General features: G+C 37.0%; 1 protein-coding gene across 2 annotated transcripts; it reads left to right on the top strand.

Annotated features, from left to right (window-relative positions):
• The first annotated feature begins 1,356 nt into the window (after positions 1-1,356).
• Positions 1,357-7,802, top strand: LOC147838502 (uncharacterized). 2 transcript variants are annotated; one of them, XM_087304396.1, is made up of 8 exons: positions 1,357-1,462; positions 1,583-1,634; positions 1,761-1,796; positions 1,891-1,944; positions 2,040-2,096; positions 2,197-2,289; positions 2,370-2,525; positions 2,611-7,802. In XM_087304396.1, the coding sequence occupies exons 1-8, from the start codon at positions 1,460-1,462 to the stop codon at positions 3,159-3,161; spliced, it is 1,002 nt and encodes a 333-aa protein (XP_087160522.1). In that variant the 5' UTR covers positions 1,357-1,459; the 3' UTR covers positions 3,162-7,802. The 2 variants fall into 2 exon arrangements, with proteins under 2 accessions (XP_087160522.1, XP_087160523.1); XM_087304397.1 differs by lacking the exon at positions 2,040-2,096.
• Positions 7,803-19,868: the final 12,066 nt, after the last annotated feature.

Below are 19,868 nucleotides of genomic sequence, written 5' to 3'. Positions count from 1 at the left end.
ATTTAAAGTGAGATACTAATTGTCTAATTCTATTCAATGATTTATGCTTAGCTAATTGTGCCCTCAGACATCATGGTGGCACAGTGAGTAGCACGATTGCCTCACAGCAAGAAGGTCGCTGACTCGAGTCTCGGCTAGGTAAGTTGGCGTTTCTGTGTGGAGTTTGCATGTTCTCCCCGTGTTCGCGTGGGTTTCCTCCGGGTGCTCCGTTTTCCCCTACAAATACAAAGATAGGTGATTTGGGTAAGCTAAATTGTCCATAGTGAATGAGTGTGTATGAATAGTAGTCTTATAATACACACAGTGTCAAGATGATTTATTGCCTTATGTCAATAATTTATGAGTATGTTTTGGACGGTATGGTAATAATTTATGGCATGGTTTGTCCAATGTGTTTCATGAATGTAAGACTGGTGACCAATGACAGGCAGCTTTCCCCAGTTCACAGGCTTAGGGTCCCTGCTTAGTGGTAGGATTTATGACGGTTTGTCCCAAATTGACAGTTGAACCAAGTGTCGGGCTGATTTTGGCAAAGATTTACAGTATAGTTAGATTTGTGGCAATGTGTATGGTTTGTCATTTTTACAACCTATGCAGCTCTTCTGGCATTCCAGCTCCTTCCAATCTGTGAGTGTATGTAGGGGGGTTTCAGGTTGTTGGGGTGTAATCGGGCAATCGATCGTATACCGCTGACTGAGGATCCTTTGATTTTGGTCTTACTTTGAAAACTTTGTTTGATCTTAAAAAGTTCTGGTTTTATCTAACTACCCTGGTCGTCGTGCTATCTGCCGTCCTACTGTATGGGAATGGTGGCTATGTATACATCTGTACCCCCAGAAAAAAGCTTCTCTCCTTATCTCGTTTATTCCTGCTGTGACGTAGTCTGTGGTACTTTAATTCACATCGGAGCCATGTGTTGTGGTAAAAAACAACAACAACAAAATTATTTTTAAAAGGATGTTTTAAAAAAGAAACAATGAAAAGTGCAGAAAAATCCAAATATTTTATATTCACAAAAAAAAAATAAAAATGTGTATGTATAAATGCGTGAAATAAATAATGTATAATATTCATTGTATGCTTAATTGTCTTACACATACACAAAAGCAGATCTTCAATCAGATGTTTTAAAAATCGATATACTGGCTAAAAGAAAAGATGTGTATTATTTAATATATCTTAATTTATTTCATTATTTGAGCAATATATACTTTTACTCGTATATTAAAATTGTTTTGTTTTTTTACACCAGTACAATGTGTGTTTTACATTGGAGGTGTGGACTATCAACACACGCCCACTTTTTTCACACATCATTTTACAAGACACTAAGCCCTCGTCCCTAAGAGTAAAATCACAGTATTTCGGAAAACCAACGTGGTTGAAAAGACTTCGGCTTTCAATTTTTTTGGGGGAAAAAAATAAACTGTTCCGGAAATAAAAATGGCAGGAACCTCTAATGGTAAGTTTATATATAAGAAATATTCAAAATACTGTTGTTTAAAGCAATCGTTTTTTTAATATTATACATGATTATTAAATCAGACATCGCTTAAAAGGCGAACTACCCCTCTCTCTGCAGACACCAGGACTTCAGGCGATATGGGCTGAGATTTTAGCGCTGAATACTGACGGTATGTTTTTTTTGGTTTGTTATATGTATATATATATATATATATATATGACATGTTTTTATTTATACATTACGGTATTGTGTGATGGGATATGTCATAATTTTCTTCTTTTATTGTCACCATTAGAGTTTAAAAATCTTGCTGAAAATCGTAGCTCACAAGGTAAAATTTGCTTTTCACGTTTTATTTATTTTTTTGTCTGTTTTATGTTTCTATAGGCGTACACGCTAAATTAGTCTGTCTCTTTTTTTACTAGAGTGTATTAACGAGTCGTCTGCACCTCGGACAGTTCATGAAGACGCACCATCAGGTATTTCTTTAGCAAAACTTTTTTTTTTTTTTTTTTTGTCTATTTTCATGTTTTCTACATCCACTAAAAAATCTTGTCTTTTTTTTTTTTACTAGCGTGTATAAATGTGTCGTCACCCCTGACGAGTATTCATGAAAACACATTACCACTAGGTAATTTTTAAAAACTTTTTTTTTTTCTTGTTTATTTTTCCACATGTGTTAAATAATAATGAAAAAAAAAAATCTTGTATTGTGTTTGTTTTAACTATAGCGTCTATGAGTGAAATCATCAGCCGTGTCGACGACAAACGGTCTACCGGTCTACTAGAGGTCTACACAACAAGTACACGTGCAGGAACGAGCAGTATGTATTGTTAGATCAGTCATTGTTATATTTATTATTACCAAAATAATATTAATAATCATACCCTCCATTTATTTTAGGACGTAAAAGGAATATTGTGCCGAGAGACCGTCGTGTCGGTGGTGTAAAGCAGAAAGTAGTCACCACTACAGCACAGGTTCATGTGGATGCTACATCTGACGAAATAAGCGTTATACCAAATACACCTGAACCAAAACGACCAAGAAAATCACAAGGTATGTTATCACTATTTAATGATATAGAAAAAAAAATGTACATCTGGTTGATATGTTTACTCATTAGCATTATTCACACACACAGGCCAGACCGACCCAAATGTTGTTTCGAGTCAGGACGATGTTGAAAAATGGAACGACGATATGGTGAATGTTTGGAATGCTTCTGAGTTCTCAAACGAGATCCCGGTTCACGCTGCCACCACCGTGCAAGATTCGGATTCTGATACACTACCATCCAACCAGGAGGCTTACAAAAACAAGCAAAACACAAAACCGGTGCCAGTTGTGGATCAATCAAACACGTATGCAAAAGTTGCCACAAATGACATTCTGAAGTACAAGGAGCTTCTTTTACAGCTATCAAATGGATTGAACAATATTGCATCGCAGCAACAGAGAGATAAACGGACCATCGAGCTTTTCATCGCAACTGCTACAAAGGATTTAAAGCAGTTAAAAATTGATGCAAAGGAACATGCGGCCTTAGTTCGACGATGTATGGCTAATCATCAGAAAATAATGTACAATCAACAGAAAATAATGAATGATCAACAGATATTAATGAATGATAATAAATTGACTGTTCAATTATTGACATTGCTGGTCAACACACGCAAACAACAATCTCGGTAAGTTGTTTTTTTTTCTTTTAAATCGCATGTCTTTTTTCTACAATATGTCTTATGTGTAGTATTATGTTTTAGACGCTCATTTTAGGGTTTCTATATACTTAGATTTTTAGTAATTGATTTGAATGATTAGTTTTTGTAACTGATTTACTTATTGTACAACTATTGGTATTTTTTTTTTTTTTAACTACCGTAAATAAATTTGTGTTAAAATGGCCACAAAACGTTGTCTGGATTCAGATGGTAATGAACAATATCGTACAGTGAGATTTAGAGGAGATAGTAATGATGGTCACCACAACCAACAAAACACTACAGAAACATTGCGTCATTTAATTCAAACGGTTGAGGATATGGATAGACCTAGATCTACGACTGATGCGTTAATAGAACTATTAAATTCAGTTCAATCCATGTCCGATAATCAGCCAGAACCATCTTTTGATCTGAATGTGTTTTTGAGTTCTCCTCAGAACAGTGATGTATCTGAGGATAATCAACGAGAACTATGTTTTGATCCAGATCAATTTTTAAACATGTCTCAGAACATTGATGCATGTGATGAATGGTCTACTACTGATTTTGATATGGATCACTTTTTAAATACATCTCAGAGCAGTGTGTCTGAACAGAATTCAAAATCAGATCAGGATCAGATTGTATTATCATGTCAGACAGGTGAGGGGTCTGATACACGTCCTTACCAAACATTTAACCCCACCGCAGCAAACATGGGTCTAAGTCAAGATGAAATTGAAACACTAGTGAGACAAGGCGGTAGTGTGCACAAGTACACTGTAATACCTAGAGCGCGGTTTAACGGTCTGGAAATACATAGACGCATAAACCTGCGGGAGATATCATCCGCAGATTTAGCAGACTATACAACATTTTTACATGAATTGTTGTCTGAAATAGTTTCATTCTCCAGATTATTAGCCGGTGATTCCGGTGTAATAAACATTACATTGAGAGGGGAGAGTCTGACGTCTGATGTTAATACACTATTGTCGCCTCGCAACAACTATGATTTAGACCTCTTTATCAACCAGCTTGAAAAAATAATGCAAAGCAACTCTGAAGTACAGGCGGATCAGGCGTTGGATTTGTGTGTGTCAATAGCGACATGTAAAAATGGCGGCGGTCGTCGGAAGATACAAGATCTAGCACATGACGAAGTGATTAGAAGGAACAAAATGAATTTGTTTTGCCCTACAAATATCACGAATAATCTGTGTTTTACAATTTGCTTAGCACACTTTCTAAACCCTCAGAAGTCGCATTCAGAACTTGAAGCAATAGCAGCAAACATGCAAACAACAGCCGGCCACAAAGTTCAGTACAAAATAGCATTTGATGACATAGCGAGATTTGAACAGATGCTGAATATCAAAATTGTAACCTTTTATCGTTCGAACACTGGGATGTTGGAAAAGTATACTACCACAGACAAGCCACATTCCAAAACGGCATATTTATACCTGCATGACGGTCATTACTTTTTGATTAAAAACCTAACAGCATTCATAGGTACACCATACGTTTGTGAGTATTGTCATGTAGGCTATACATGTAGACGAAATCACAGATGTGAATATGTGTGTGACGTTTGCAACTACCCAGACTGTCATACCCAAAAAAAACAAATAATACAGTGTAATGACTGCTTGCGCTTCTGTAGATCAAGGTACTGTTTTGAGATGCATAAACAACCTCCACCAGGACAACAGTTTGCACAATGCGATGTTACAAAATATTGTAAAATGTGTAACAGGCGTTACTACATCAGTGGATCCAAACCCAAGCCACATCGTTGTGAAGCTGAATATTGCGTCCACTGTGGTGAAAGTTTGGCTACTGGTGGAGAACATGAATGCTTTATACAGCCATACCAACCTATGGAGCCGAGCGATCGTTACATTTTCTATGATTTTGAGACACGATTTGAAAATGGTAAACACGTTGCCAATTTTGTGTGTGCGATTACATTTAACGGGGAAGAATTTGTGGCTGAGGGAGTTGATTGTGTGGATCGTCTAATTAAAAAATTTAGACGACCCAAGTATCGTAATTATACATGGGTTGCACACAATGCGTCTGGTTTTGACAATTTCATACTTTTGGAATATTTTGTTAGGATGGGAATACCACCAAAAATCACAATGCGCGGCTGTCGTCTGATCTTCATGTTTGACCGTACATACAAGCAAAGGTTTTTAGATTCATACCTTTTCATGCCAATGCGTCTATCCAAGACCCCTGAGGCATTTCAGCTAGATAATATTGAGAAGGGCTATTTTCCACATGTGTTCAATCGTGCCGAAAACGACTGCTACATAGGCCCATACCCCGAAAAACATTTTTACGGGTATGAGACGATGTCAGACAAAGAGAGATCAGACTTTGATGCATGGTACTGTACAGTCTCAGGCAAAGTCTTTGATTTTAAAAAAGAACTGGCAAAGTATGGTAAAAATGACGTTGTGCTGTTGAGAAAGGCATGCATAAAGTACCGTCATGAGTTCATTTTGTGTACAGATCTCGACCCGTTTACTTTTACAACACTTGCCGGTTGCTGCATGGGTGTGTACAAGTCCAAATTTCTGCCAAAAGATACATTGGCACTGACTCGTAATGACGGCTACACAAATCAAAACAAAACATATTCAAATGCCTCAATTGAATGGCTAGAATATGTTGCAAAATCGCGGTCCATAGAAATTCAACATGCGCTAAATGGCGGCGAGGTGTCATTTGGTAAATATCATGTCGATGGTTTTTATGACGACGGACGTGTGAAAAAAGCATTTGATTTTTTAGGCTGTTTTTATCATGGATGCGAACGTTGTTATAATCCATACGATATAAACCCGTTATCAAAATTGTCTTATGGGGTTCTCAGAAGACAGGTTAATGACAGGTGTGAAATTTTGCAGCGGATGTATGGCTTACAGGTAGAGTTCATGTGGGAGTGTGATTGGAAAGCGGCTAAAAATTCAGATGTCGGTGTGATGGATTTCATGTCCACATACAAACACCCTGAAAGATTAAAACCGCGTGATGCATTATTCGGAGGTAGGGTAAACGCATTTAAGCTGTACCACAAAACATCGGACGATGAAAAGGTGTTTTACAGAGACATCACCTCTCTTTACCCTTTTGTACAAAGTACAAAAAGCTATCCGGTAGGGCATCCAAAAATAATTTTTAAAGATTTTGAAAATCTTGAAAATTATTTCGGATTCATCAAAGCAGAGGTCATACCGCCCCGTGGTTTATTTCACCCTGTTTTGCCCTATAGAACAGGGGGTAGGCTGATGTTTCCACTCTGCAGATCATGTGCTGAAGAACAAAATCAGGACACCCCCTGCCAGCATGCTGATAAGGAAAGGGCCCTGACAGGATGTTGGGTCAGCGTAGAGTTGTCAAAAGCTGTGGAGCGAGGCTATGTTGTCTCTGAGGTGTATGAAGTTTGGCATTTTTCTCAACGCTCTGATACACTATTTAGTGATTATGTTAAAACTTTTTTACAGTTTAAACAGGAGAGTTCCGGATTTCCAGAGGATGTAGTGACTGATGAGGAGAAAGAGTCTTATGTCAAAGATTACTTTGAAAAAGAGGGGGTTAAACTCAATATCGATAATATAACATTTAATGCCGCACGACGTTCCATAAATAAGCAAATTCTTAATTCACTTTGGGGACGCTTCAGCTTGAAATCACAGCTTCCTAGCTCAGAACTAATTTCAGATCCTGAACAGTTTGCTCGGCACATTTTTGCAAAGGGGCATGACATAAATTATTTTTCCTTTTTATCAGACTCTATCGCACTCGTTCAGTACACACAACCATACGGTAAAGGCAAGTCGACGCGTGACACTAACGTATTCTTGGGAGCTTTTACTACATGTTACGGGCGATTAGAACTTTATGATCTTCTAGAAAAATTGGGAGAGCGGGTCTTATACTGTGACACTGACAGTGTCATTTACACATATAGAGAAGGTGAATATGACCCACCGCTAGGACCATATCTCGGTGAACTTACTGACGAGTTGGATGGTGGAGATTATATCAATATCTTTGCATCTTCCGGTCCCAAGTCATATGGTTATAGTACCGCTAAGGGTAAGGTGTGTATGAAGGCTAAAGGCATAACACTAAATACTGTAAACTCCCAAGCCATTAGGTTAGACACACTGATCGGGCTGGTTGATGATTATGTTAGTGGGCGTGATAACAGCAGGCATGTACTGGCTCACACCGACACCATAGTGAGAAATAAAACCCAGTTCACACTGCACAACAAGGCATTAGTCAAAAAATTTAAGGTAGTCTACACCAAAAGAGTACTTCTCCCTGATTACTCGACAGTACCTTATGGGTTTTGACAACGTTTTTGGTCATGGGGGTGTTCAAGATGCAGGTGTTTTTGATTTCAGATTTCAACACCCCTTTACTTGTATTATAAGTGGACCGTCATTTTCAGGAAAGACGTTTTTTGTAAAAATGTTGTTACAAAATTGTGAAAAAATGTTTTCTAAAAATGTCGAAAATGTTATTTTTGTGTACAATTCATGGCAGCCTCTTTATGATGATTTGTTGAAAATGTATGATGTGAAATTCATTAAAGGTATTCCTGAGAGTTTCGATGATGATCATTTGTTCCCCCCAGAAAAAACCAATTTACTGATTCTGGATGATTTAATGGATGAATGTAGTAATAACTTAGAAGTGTCACGTGTTTTCACACAATATTCACACCATAAAAATATGTCCTGCATAAAAATAGTGCAGAACCTATTTATTCAAGGCAAGTTCAGTAGGACTATAAGTCTGAACACAAATTATTTGGTGTTGTTTAAAAACCCTAGAGACAGCGGTCAGGTGAATGTTCTTGCTAGACAGATGTTTGCTGGGAATACAAAATTTTTTATGGAATGTTATCATGATGCCACAAGTATTCCTCACGGTTATCTCTTGATTGATTATAAAGCCCACACCCCAGATCAGTATCGTCTCAGAACAGCGGTGCTTTCAGATCGTCCGGTAGTCTATATTCAGAAAAGAAAATAGTGACAACGCCTGGGTTAAAAAAAATTTAAATTATGTCTGCTAAACTTTTAAGAAACTTGTCTCTTTTAAAGTTACTATTAAAAGCTAAACCTGGACAAAGACGTGTTATTTTACAGGCAGCCACAGATGAGCTTATTGTAACATTGTGTGAAATCGCTCTTAATATACTACGTGGGAACATACCACTTACAGAACAGCAGTATCAGAAGCTGAAGAGGAGAAAGAGTGATATTAAACTCATCGCTAATAAAAAGATTGGTGTCAGAAGAAAAAGAAAATTTATCAATCAGCAGGGTGGATTTCTTCTCCCTCTTTTAAGTATTGCAGTTCCTTTTATAACCAGCCTGATAGCCAACAGATAATGTCTACGCTGAAATATGCAGAGAAGATGTATCTTGTTCCGCAGCACCAGCTGGATAAGATAAAACCGACTACGCCCCGTGAGTCTATACAACACGCTGTTGAAAGTGATTTGGACACAACTATAAGGAATATTTTGTACAGGTCCGATATCGACCCGCATGAAAAAGCCAAGCTGTACACAGCTGTTTTGCAGAGGTATTTAACAATTACCAAACAGGGAGACATGGATGCGACCACTTTAAAATTGTCACTCCCTCAACATGATCATACCGATAAAGAAGATCCACAGAAGACGATTACCATAGGAGCAGTGGAGGATTTAATTGTTGATGATATTCTAAAGAATATTCCTCAGAGGAATGAAAAAAATGTTCGTTACATTTTAGACAAAATGTCTAAAAGCAAAGATCATACTTCTTGGTCAGAATCAGGCGAATTCATGTTTAAAGGCAAAACCATCCCTGGTTCACATATGTTGGATTTAGTTAAAAGTATCACGGCTCCGCAAAAGATTGCCGATGATCGAAGACCTATAGGGTGGTATGAGTTTTTAGAAGCCTTTGCTGATTTAAACATACCGTATTCAATGGTACCAAATCATGGGGTTAGACATACAATCAACTCTTTTAAAAACAAATCAAAATCCCCCACGTCTGTTTCCTTTAAAAAAGGTAAAAAACTAAAAACGCAACAGTCCAGTCATATGACACGTTCTAGTTATCTAGAAGACACCTTTTTTGAATCTCCCACTTTTGACAGGAGTCGGTGGATGGCTTTTTAATATCAGTATCTTAATTTATGTACTTTCACCGTTCTCTTTTTCCAGACTTTTTAGTTTTGTAATGAATGTTTTTTATGTAATAATGTATGTATGTATGCATGTATGTATGTATGTATAATAATAATAAAAAAGACATATGATGGATTCTTAAAGTTTCTTTTAGTTTTTTTATTAATTGTTTCATGCATGAGACATAAACACTGCACCCAGCTGTACACATTGAACACAATTGAAAACATTTTCATTACACCTTGATCGCTTTAATTTTTTTACAAAAGTTGAAACACGTTTGTCATTTTTAACAAAATCATTGCTATACAGTTTCAGAATGTAATCATAACATTTTCCTTTTGCCATATGATAAAGAAAGAACACACAATGCTGCCCGCATGTGTCTGATGAATAATCTTGCACCTGCTTGGCAGAATATTGTACAACTACACAATTTAGCCTTAAAAAATCATCGATAAAAGCGGGAAAACGGACATCATTCGGCTTATTACCAAAGCTGTCAAAAAAACACCCCACACCAACTTCGTTTATGTATATAGCTAGCCAATGTTCACCCGGAAGACCTGAAGGATGTGTGTTGATTATAGCCATTGCAGGTAATTTTCTTAACGGTGTTTTTGCTAAATAGTCGCACGGGATCACCCCTATAAAATGAACGTTGCGTGAAACCTTATCCATGATGTTGGTGAGCTCTATTGTGTCCATTATTTTTTAAAAGTAATCAACCAGGATCTGTCGACGATTTGACACTTCTATGATGCTGTCGAATATGGCATAGACAATCAGGTTGATTGTTCGAGGTAAAGGCTGTCTGAAGCGCGCTTCAAGCCTGATGTTTCCTGACTTGATAAGCGAGATGTGCTGTCCACAATCCTCGTCTGGTGTGAGATTAAATGCGTATAGCGTATATCCATTCAAAAAGTCCTCCCTATCTATGGATAGGGCATGGTTTTTGAGATGTTTTCCAGATGCTAATACTAATTGGTAGAATTCACGCACTGCAGAACCATTCGCATAATCAGGCTGTAGTGGTTTTGATGGAAACTGAAGAGAGTCCAGATAAATAGAAAGAAATTCTGCATCATAATGCTTAAATGCGAATGGGTTTTTAGCATAAGTACCTGTAAAAGCATCATTATCAACCATTGCTATAACAATCGATTTGGGTAGTGTTCCTAAAAACAGGTTTTCCTGATTGCAGACACGCGATCCTGCAGGGATTGAAAAGTTTTTCACACACACCCTGTCAATGGGGTATTTAGCAGTAGTTGAAAGCAGGGCCTGTGCATGTCCCAATCTCACGGCTGGTGAAACAGCTACCTTTTTCACAAACAAGGACGCAGATAATATGCTTAATTTATAAGCTACGGCATCACTTCTCATCAAACAGAATTCATCTTTACCCCTCGTCATCCGTATTCTGACGTCCACACCGTTAAGCATCAGTTTTTCTTGAAAAAAAATATCGCTGTGAAGAGGTGTGAGAAGCTCCAGCACGCTGCTAGCATTGGTAAATGCCGCCCTTTTGGTCAGACCATGATTTCCACCAGCAGGATCCGCTGTGTCCATGTGCCCTGCTGTGTCCTTGTAAAACAGGCCTGCAGAGAAAAGCGACTCAAGAGTGTCTTTACCATAGTTGATGAGACACTCTATTATGCATCGATAGGGATATAAATTTGATCCTTGAGAAATTAATCTATCTCCTAAAGACACGTCCACTTGTGAAAATATTGTAGCTCCCGCATAGTTGATAAGACCTACAGGTGCACCGTCTGCTATATCTGTCCCGTCTGGATTTGTTATTTTGAGGCGTAAAAACACCAACGTGTTGTTTAGGTCCAAATAATCTTCACCATTACCAGCGATAAAAAACTCGAGAGGCGATGTGTCTGAAATTGCAGACAGCGGCGGCACCTCGATGTATGCATTTTTCTCAATCGCTGTTTGAGTCAGCGGCACTGTGAACAGATCCAGTTCGGATTTTAAACATTCTTCTGACATGGTGTGTAGTAAGGCCATGGTCTAAAAAATTGTTTTGATAGATTTATGTTTTTTTTTTGAAGATGGGGCTGTACGTTTTCCTGGCTCCTTGCGCTTGCGTTTCAAGACTGGCGTTTTCTTGGGAGCACGTTTTCTTTTCTTCTGTGTATGACCACTCCTCCGCACGCCTGGTGGTTTAGATGAGTGTCTGCGTGCCATTACCATCAGCCCTGATCCGTCTTGAGTATTGTTATTAATAGTCCGTGATAATGTGTTGCTAACAACGTCTGTTAATATGTTTTTGGCGGCTGATTTAAGATGCGGTTTTGCTATGCTAAACCCACGTTTAAGCAATGGTATGGCCATTCTGAAAAGGCCCCTGAATATGCCACCCAAACCAGCACCATACATAACACCGCCCCCGGCATAACCAGGGAGTCCATTGCCTGCCTGATTTTGGTAATATGACACGTAGCGCTCAGCATCCATATTTCGGTTGTTAAAATACACCATTGTTGCTCTATTTCACCGGTCGAAAGTGTAGCTTGGCACACACTTTTCCGTAACTAAAATTCACTTCTTGATTCTGATCGTCTTTTACTTGTATGGTAATCTCATTGATAGATGTTTTATTAACAGCGGCGTAGTGTGGTTTATCGTACCTAACACTGACAACCTTGTGTTTTTCTCCAGCTATGTGGACACACCTTAGCAAGGGGACATAATAATCACCAACTGATTGGTATTCGATTATGTCTGAATAAATAAACAATGAATAGAACCCAGCATTTATGTCAGCTTGATAGGGCGCATACGTCACTGGTGTTGTTCCTGTGCTATGATTTTCTCGTGTATGATTAGCAGACTCAATAGACACCCCTGGTTTTAATCCTAAAATAACTGCCAGTTTCCCAAAAAATGTTAATGACATTTTTGGTGGTGCTTTTAAAAAAACTTTGTTTTTAACGTGATCATAGCCGAGTTTCACCTGTGGGGGCATGTTTGCATTTATCTCCCTGATCAAAAAAAGGATATCATCATAGTATCCGTACTTTAGCATGTAAAGCTCGTTCGATATGTTTTGGTTGGTATTGATTAAAGTATCAATCTCTTTGCCTTCACCGTAATTATCATATCTTAAACCGTCACTGACTTTGGTTTCGCCGTTGTTAAGAATGAAACGACAATCTTGCTCAGAAAATGTATACCACGTTATGGGGAATTCAAACTCGATCAGTCCAACTTGCCATTCTCCTTTCAAGTTTATAGTTCTTGCTAGCCTTGTTGTATAACACGATATACGGTTTTCTGGATAAACAGATAGCGATGCATTGCAAGGTAGTGTGACATAAAAACCATCCTCAGCCATGGTTAATTATTACATAAATGCATGTGTTCTATACACGCGTTTTGTATTTATGGTGTCTGAACATCAACCAACTCTTTCTGGTTTACCCAGGAAGAAAATTTTGCTGGCCATCCTAACCACTGCACCAGTACTAATGTTTCACGACCCTGTTTTTTCTTGTCTAATATTTTTTCCACTTTGAATGCTTTGTTTTTATTTACAACTATTTTTTGTAATTCCTGCTCATAAAAGACACCATCTATGACATCACCATCATAATCACATAATCTGTAGACATGCGGTTCACGCGGTATGCATGCCGCTATTGTAAAAAACTCGTGTGTATAGTTTTCTTCATACCCTTTAGTAAACGTACCTCTTACTTTAGAAATTCTAACTATGTCACCTATTTTAAATTTACATTTTGACTTCACACTACGACCGACACTTGTCCCATATAGATTATGAAACACTACAGATTCATTTTCTTTGGTCACATCTATTGGTCTCATCTTAATACTTCTGTGGTAGCTGTTGTTGTATCCTTTAACAATGTCTTGAAGAACATCTATGTAGCGTTTAGAGTTTGTTGCTGTTAAATACCGCCACATTCTACCTTTCAAGGTTCTATTAAACCGCTCGACGACGCATGCTTTTAATTCTGTGGAAGGTGCAAAATGTGTAATATTGTACTTTTTTACCATGCTTTGAAAATGTTTGTTTAAAAACTCTTTCCCTTTATCTGTTTGTAATTTGAGTGGAATGCGCCCTTCTTTCAGGATAGATTCAAAAGCTTTTACTACCTCTCCACCAGTCTTGTTTTTTAACACACGGACCCATCCATGTTTACTAAAAACATCTATGCATGTCAATAAAAAATTTTTGTTGTCATTTTCCTTGGAATATGCCGACATGTCAACCAGATCTGCCTGAAACTGCTCATCAATATTGAAGACAATTACCCTATTTCTTTTGTATTTTAGAGGCGCTGTTCTGTGAAGTGTGTAAGTATCCTCACCCGCTAACCAGTCTGAAATATGTTTATCAGATAAGCGAATGCCTGTTTCATTGAAAATCGCATCTTTTAAACGTTTTTTACCGCCTAAAGAACCAGGGTTAGAAGGGGTGTAATAAGTCTGTTTCAACAGTTCAGACATTTTCTTCGTCTCAACAGACATATTACCGGTTCGGTGTCAAAAAAAGAATAAGACGTGTAGCTTGGTGATACATACTTTTTTATTTTTAACAAATCATAGAAAAAGTATATGATGACATCATAAACTGTCATGGTAGTGAAAAAAACTTTTATACATAGTACAATGTTTTTTATTTTTTTTTTAATCAAGGAGATAATAAACCAGTGTTTCAATAACAAATTGTAAAAAGAATATATATATATATATATAGACATCATACATCGTCAAGGTAGTGAAGAAACTTTATACATATAACAATGTTTTTATCAAGGAGATAATCAACCAGTGTTTCAATAACGATACAAACATCAGCTTTGTCATTTCTTGAAAGCATGGTCACACACAGATCTGACACATATGTACACAAACACAATGTGTCGGCAATTCTTATACCATTACCGCATTCAATCATCAGGTCAAGTATTTTTCGAATAGTTACACAGATTGGCTCGCCTGCATTAATACACATATGCATCATGTCAGCCCACTCATTCGTTAGCATTCTTACAACATTCATTTGTTTTTTGAGGTTAGAAAATCGTTTGGTATCAACGCCACAATTATTTTTCACAACAACCAGATCAACTCTGTCATCTATGGTCTTATACAACAAGTTAGTCATTTCACATCTTACACGTTGTTTCAGAAGACATTTTGCCAGTCCAGCATAACAACAAAAGTTACCCATACTGACTTTGCAAACGTTCAGCTTGAGAGGTGTCTTTGAGACTTTACACGCGGGTGGCTTGTGAGGTTCCCTTCCAGCAGTCAACAGCGTCATAAACGATCTGCTCGCTGTTAGTGTCCAGAACCTTCTCTCTGACTTCTCTGAGCTTTTCCACAATGTAGACTTCGTCGCGTAGCTCATGCAAAATGGCATCCACCGATCCTTGAATTCTCTGAGGGTGAATCCTTAGACCATGACGGTTTAGTGCTTGAGCAATGACGTGTTTCAGTCCTGGTTTAATCAGGGTGCGTGTCAGTTCATCGAAGTATGTGTCAAAGAAAAAGGCATTAGGTTCAAACAAACAGCTGTGTCTGATCTGGCTGGGATGGTCAACTTCACACCCGAGGCAGAGGTCCTTCAGCTTTTTGTTGATGAGATGTTCCAGGATGACGATGATGGTTGCTTTTATGATTTTAAAAGCATCAGCTCGTATACAGCCATCTGTATCGTCACACCCTGCATAGGCCGCAGCTCCGGCTATCGTGCCAGCATTTCCATATGGGGTTGTGAGGAAAGTTAAATTGTGGTATCCCAGATCCATACAAAATTGATCCAGCCAGTTATTGTCTAAAACTTGTGTGGGTGGCTCCGGCGGCATCGCGTTGTCGTCAGGCAGTGCGGGTACTGTTTCAGGCGTGTTGCTGTAGCAGCAGTCAGATGTAAATTCTTGAGACATGTTGAGAGTTTACTGTGAATGAATGAGTCGACCTCCAGGCGTTTTAATGACTGTAATATGTGGGAGGAGTTAAGTCAAATTTTGAGAGTTCAGGGTCGCTCTTTTCAGGATGAAATAGCTTCGTCTTAACAGAATTGTATCTGTCATACATATCAGCCCATTTAAACATCTTGTTGATGCATGAAAAAATACTGTCCATCATGTACATGTCCTTCCACTGAAACAAAAACTTCATTTTATAGTATGTGTGGTGTTCCGTCTCAGGAATAGGCCACACATAATTCTCCAGCTTTGTGTTATCGTTGCAGCAAAAAAAATATACACAGTCATCAGGCTGCTTTTTAGAGTGATCACCAACCACACGATACCGTGTTTTCGGCATTATACCATTCCATTCGGCAATGTAGAGCGGTCGATCGCAGCATTCTTTTAAATCACTCCACACGTGGTTGTAAAATAGCCTCCAATCCTTAGCCAGTAAAATCAAGGAAGGCGTCTGTGATGTAAAATCATCTTCAACATCCACAGTGTACAATGTCACAATCCTTTTCAGTTTGTCAAACACATATCTCACGACGCGTTGTTCAGACATGCTGAAATCACGTTTAGTAACGGGTGCATATTCATGGAGAAATGATGTCAAACGAACTCCTTCTTTTTTCTTCGGTGCCCATGGTGGCGGCTGTGGCATTTCCACATGTCCTCTTGTAGGCGACATACACACCACTCTTTTTGGTTTTTTAGGTGAGTGCGGTGCTGCCATCGTAACAGGAAAAAAGTTGCAGAGTGTCTTCTGTGCTTTAGTCACTATTTTCCAAAATACACTATATGTACCACATGCATTCAGGCGGTGAGGGAGGGGAGGGGTGGGATGGTGTTAAATAACAACACCCTGCTGCTTACACTCACAGATTGGAAGGAGCTGGAATGCCAGAAGAGCTGCATAGGTTGTAAAAATGACAAACCATACACATTGCCACAAATCTAACTATACTGTAAATCTTTGCCAAAATCAGCCCGACACTTGGTTCAACTGTCAATTTGGGACAAACCGTCATAAATCCTACCACTAAGCAGGGACCCTAAGCCTGTGAACTGGGGAAAGCTGCCTGTCATTGGTCACCAGTCTTACATTCATGAAACACATTGGACAAACCATGCCATAAATTATTACCATACCGTCCAAAACATACTCATAAATTATTGACATAAGGCAATAAATCATCTTGACACTGTGTGTATTATAAGACTACTATGAATGTTTCCCAGTCATGGGTCTTGGCTAGTAGGGTATCCGCTACGTAAAACATGTACTGAATAAGTTGGCAGTTCATTCTGCTGTGGTGACCCTAGATCAATAAAGAGGCTGAGCCGAAAAGAAAATTAATGAATTAATAATAGTGCCCCCAGTAGATCCAGAGATTGGCTGAGTATATTTAGCTGTGGTAAAACCCAACGGTTTAACCCTATAGGCACTTGTAAAATGAGCCTGTTTGCAAAAAAATGTAACATGTAAAAAAAAAATAATGTTTTAAGACAGCTATATTAAGTATTGTATGTTGCTAACGTAAACAGTAAATTTCAAATGCAAATCAGGAAAACAATACCAAAGCACACTTCTTTAAAAACTCAAATAAGCTGCACTAGCTTAGTTAATGATTTTAAAATTGAAAAAAAAAAAAGAATCAATCAAGTTAGTTACAACTATTTAGTTAACTTTTAATTAAGTTACCGCAATAGGGTCTGTGCATACATAGAAAGACAGCTTTTAAACTTACTTTCTTTACTGGCTTATTACTTTACATTTAATAGGCTCCTTTAAACATCAATCAGCCATTATGTTTGATTGTCACATTTGTGCATGCTTGTTTTAAACCAAACATATATATGTCCAATATATGTAAAACACACATATGTCCCATATATGTCAGAAACATATGTCTCACATATGCCAGAAACATATATGTCCCCTACATGTATAGCACATATATGCCCCATATATGTCAGAAACATATGTCTCATATATGCTAGAACCATATTTGATTATGCTAAGCTAATAGTGCCCCCAGCAGATGCAGAGATTGGTATTTTAAGCTGTGATAAAACTCAACTTTATAGGGACTTGTTACATGAGCCTATATCCATATTTATTTATTTATTTTAATATAAAAAAGTAATGTTTCTAGACAGCTATATCAAGTATTGTATGTTGTTGACAGAAAATGTAAATTTAAAAATAAAAATCAGGAAAACAACAGCAAAGCACACTTCTTTAAAAACTCAAACAATACAGGCACATGTACAGACATCTTCATGATCCATTCATGCATGATCATAGATAACCAGGTAATTTTAGATCATTAAATAATTCTTGATCTGAGAAATTCTAGAAATTGCAACAGCCACAGAAAAAGAAGAACATTTTTGTAAAAAAGTTCAGAAAAACTTGAGAGATACGTTTGTTAAAGTCAAAAAGAGATGCCATGGCAAAACTGGAGACCTACTGTATGTGGTTTTAATACATAATTAAAGAATATGTTTTTCCACCATTGACAGGTTTTACACTGATGTATACATTACAATTTGAATTTAAAGTAGTTTAATAGCTTAAAAACAAAAATTAATTAACAAATTATACACTGTAAAAATTACATTCCAAAAACTCTCTTTGTAAATTGGTACTAAGAAATGGTACATTATCAGAATAAACAAACAGTTCAATTGAAAAAATAAATAAATAAACGGGAAGGCATGCTTCACATGTGAATCATTACAAACAAAAAAGCATTTTTTCCTTCGTCCTGCCATGTTTTGATCCTTGTCTTGTTTACTGTTATTGCTGTTTTTCTCTTCTATCCTGTTTCTAATTCTGTGTCTAATAAATGTGTTAACATTTGTCTCAGTTTTACTTTTTTTTTCAGTTGAACTATGTTTTTTTGTTCTAATAATGTAGTATTTCTTAGTACCAATTTAGAAAGAGTTTTTTGTTTACTCAACTTCAGACATTATAGGTCAGTGCTACTGATGTTTTCAAAAGTTGAGTACACTTTGTCGCCAATGGAGTTGTGGTTATTGACACATGGCACTTCAGTGTTCACGACGACCCAAGTTTGATTTTCGCCTCGAGGTCCCATGCTAATCCCAATCAGAAATGTTGGACTATTATTGCCTTTTTAGCATGTAAGTAGAAGATACAAACTAGCCAGACAGTAATGTGTGAATTGTGGAGTGGGCAAAATCTTAAAAAAAAAAAAATAAAACATCAGAATTTTTTAAATAAGTGAATGTTTTGTTTTGTTTTTTTATTTTATTCTTGCCATAACACAATATATATTTGTAGAGCAACCATGTTCTGTTTTCATTAATATTTTGATTAACTTTAATAGGTAGAACTATCCAAAATATGAACAAAAGCTAGTGATGCATTAAAGTTTGATTAAAAAAAAAGTCTTGTATGGTTATAAAAAGCCTCATAATCATTAAATTAATTTATAAGAATAATTAATTAAACAAAACTTGAATGGTATCAATGATATGATGTGGTTCTGGGAACTTCCTACTTTAACTTTTATCCATCTGATTTCCGTATTGTCCCTGTCAGTTTAAAAATATCTCAACAGCAAATGCATCAAGTATAAAAGCCTCATCCATTTTATAAGGAGTACGCACACTCGGCGGAGGTCCATGATGTGGCCCCAGGTGAAAGTATAAATCAGCCTTAAAAGTGATTTGTCAAGCCTCCCATAAAGTAATAGGTTATAAAAAATGCAGTGTACACTGTAGAAATATAAAACCAAAGTCAATGAACTCACCTGCATAAAGCACACTTAGAATTGCAGTTTTCCAGCATGAGAAACATGGGAGTGTTTATTAGAAAGAGTCTGGTGCATATGGAGAGGAAAGAGTGTGGCTGCGTCCAAAATCGCATACTTCCATACTATATACTTACTTAAAGGGCCATTTTATATAGATTGATATTTAGCCACAACATGTTGTTGTTTCGTAACATGTCATTTTTACTAGGTGGGTTGTTGGCCCCATGCTTAACCCCCAACCTGGAGGTTCCATAAATAGTACACTATGAAAAGGGCCAGGTTAAGAATACATTGGTCCCTGGGGATACAGCAAATCCAAGGGTCCCCCTTTTATTTTTTTACCTCACAAAAGTATATATATATATATATATATATATATATATATATATATATATATATATATATATATATATATATATATATATATAATGTTTTTATTATTGTTATCAATAATTTACTATTCAATATTATTATAATATGGACTTTAAAGTTCAAACAGGCTGCAAAAATCAGCAAAACAAAAAAACATATGCAATACTTCCTAAATTATTGCTTTATAATAAACACTTTAAATAGGGGTTTACCTTTAAAAAGGTTTTTTTATAACTTAATCTGATCATAAATCCCTAATGATATAATATCTTAAAATCAAATAAATCAAATATCTAAAATAGCTTATTGTGGTCTTCTGAGTAACAGAAGGCTAGCATCCTTATTTAATTAAATTTTAATGAATT

Source organism: Danio rerio, chromosome 22 (genome assembly GCF_052040795.2).
Source record: "Danio rerio strain M-AB ecotype USA chromosome 22, GRCz13ab, whole genome shotgun sequence".
In the NCBI taxonomy this organism is placed as follows: domain Eukaryota; kingdom Metazoa; phylum Chordata; class Actinopteri; order Cypriniformes; family Danionidae; genus Danio; species Danio rerio.
The sequence above is the reverse complement of the archived record's forward strand: the minus strand, read 5'-3'. Positions and strand labels throughout refer to the sequence as shown.

What these genes read in the sequence shown, in the direction of transcription:
- LOC147838502 (XM_087304396.1), top strand. An exon ending in TGAAAATCGTAGCTCACAAG is followed by an intron (nt 1,797 to 1,890) that starts GTAAAATTTGCT and finishes TTTTTTTACTAG; the next exon opens with AGTGTATTAACGAGTCGTCT. An exon ending in TCATGAAGACGCACCATCAG is followed by an intron (nt 1,945 to 2,039) that starts GTATTTCTTTAG and finishes TTTTTTTACTAG; the next exon opens with CGTGTATAAATGTGTCGTCA.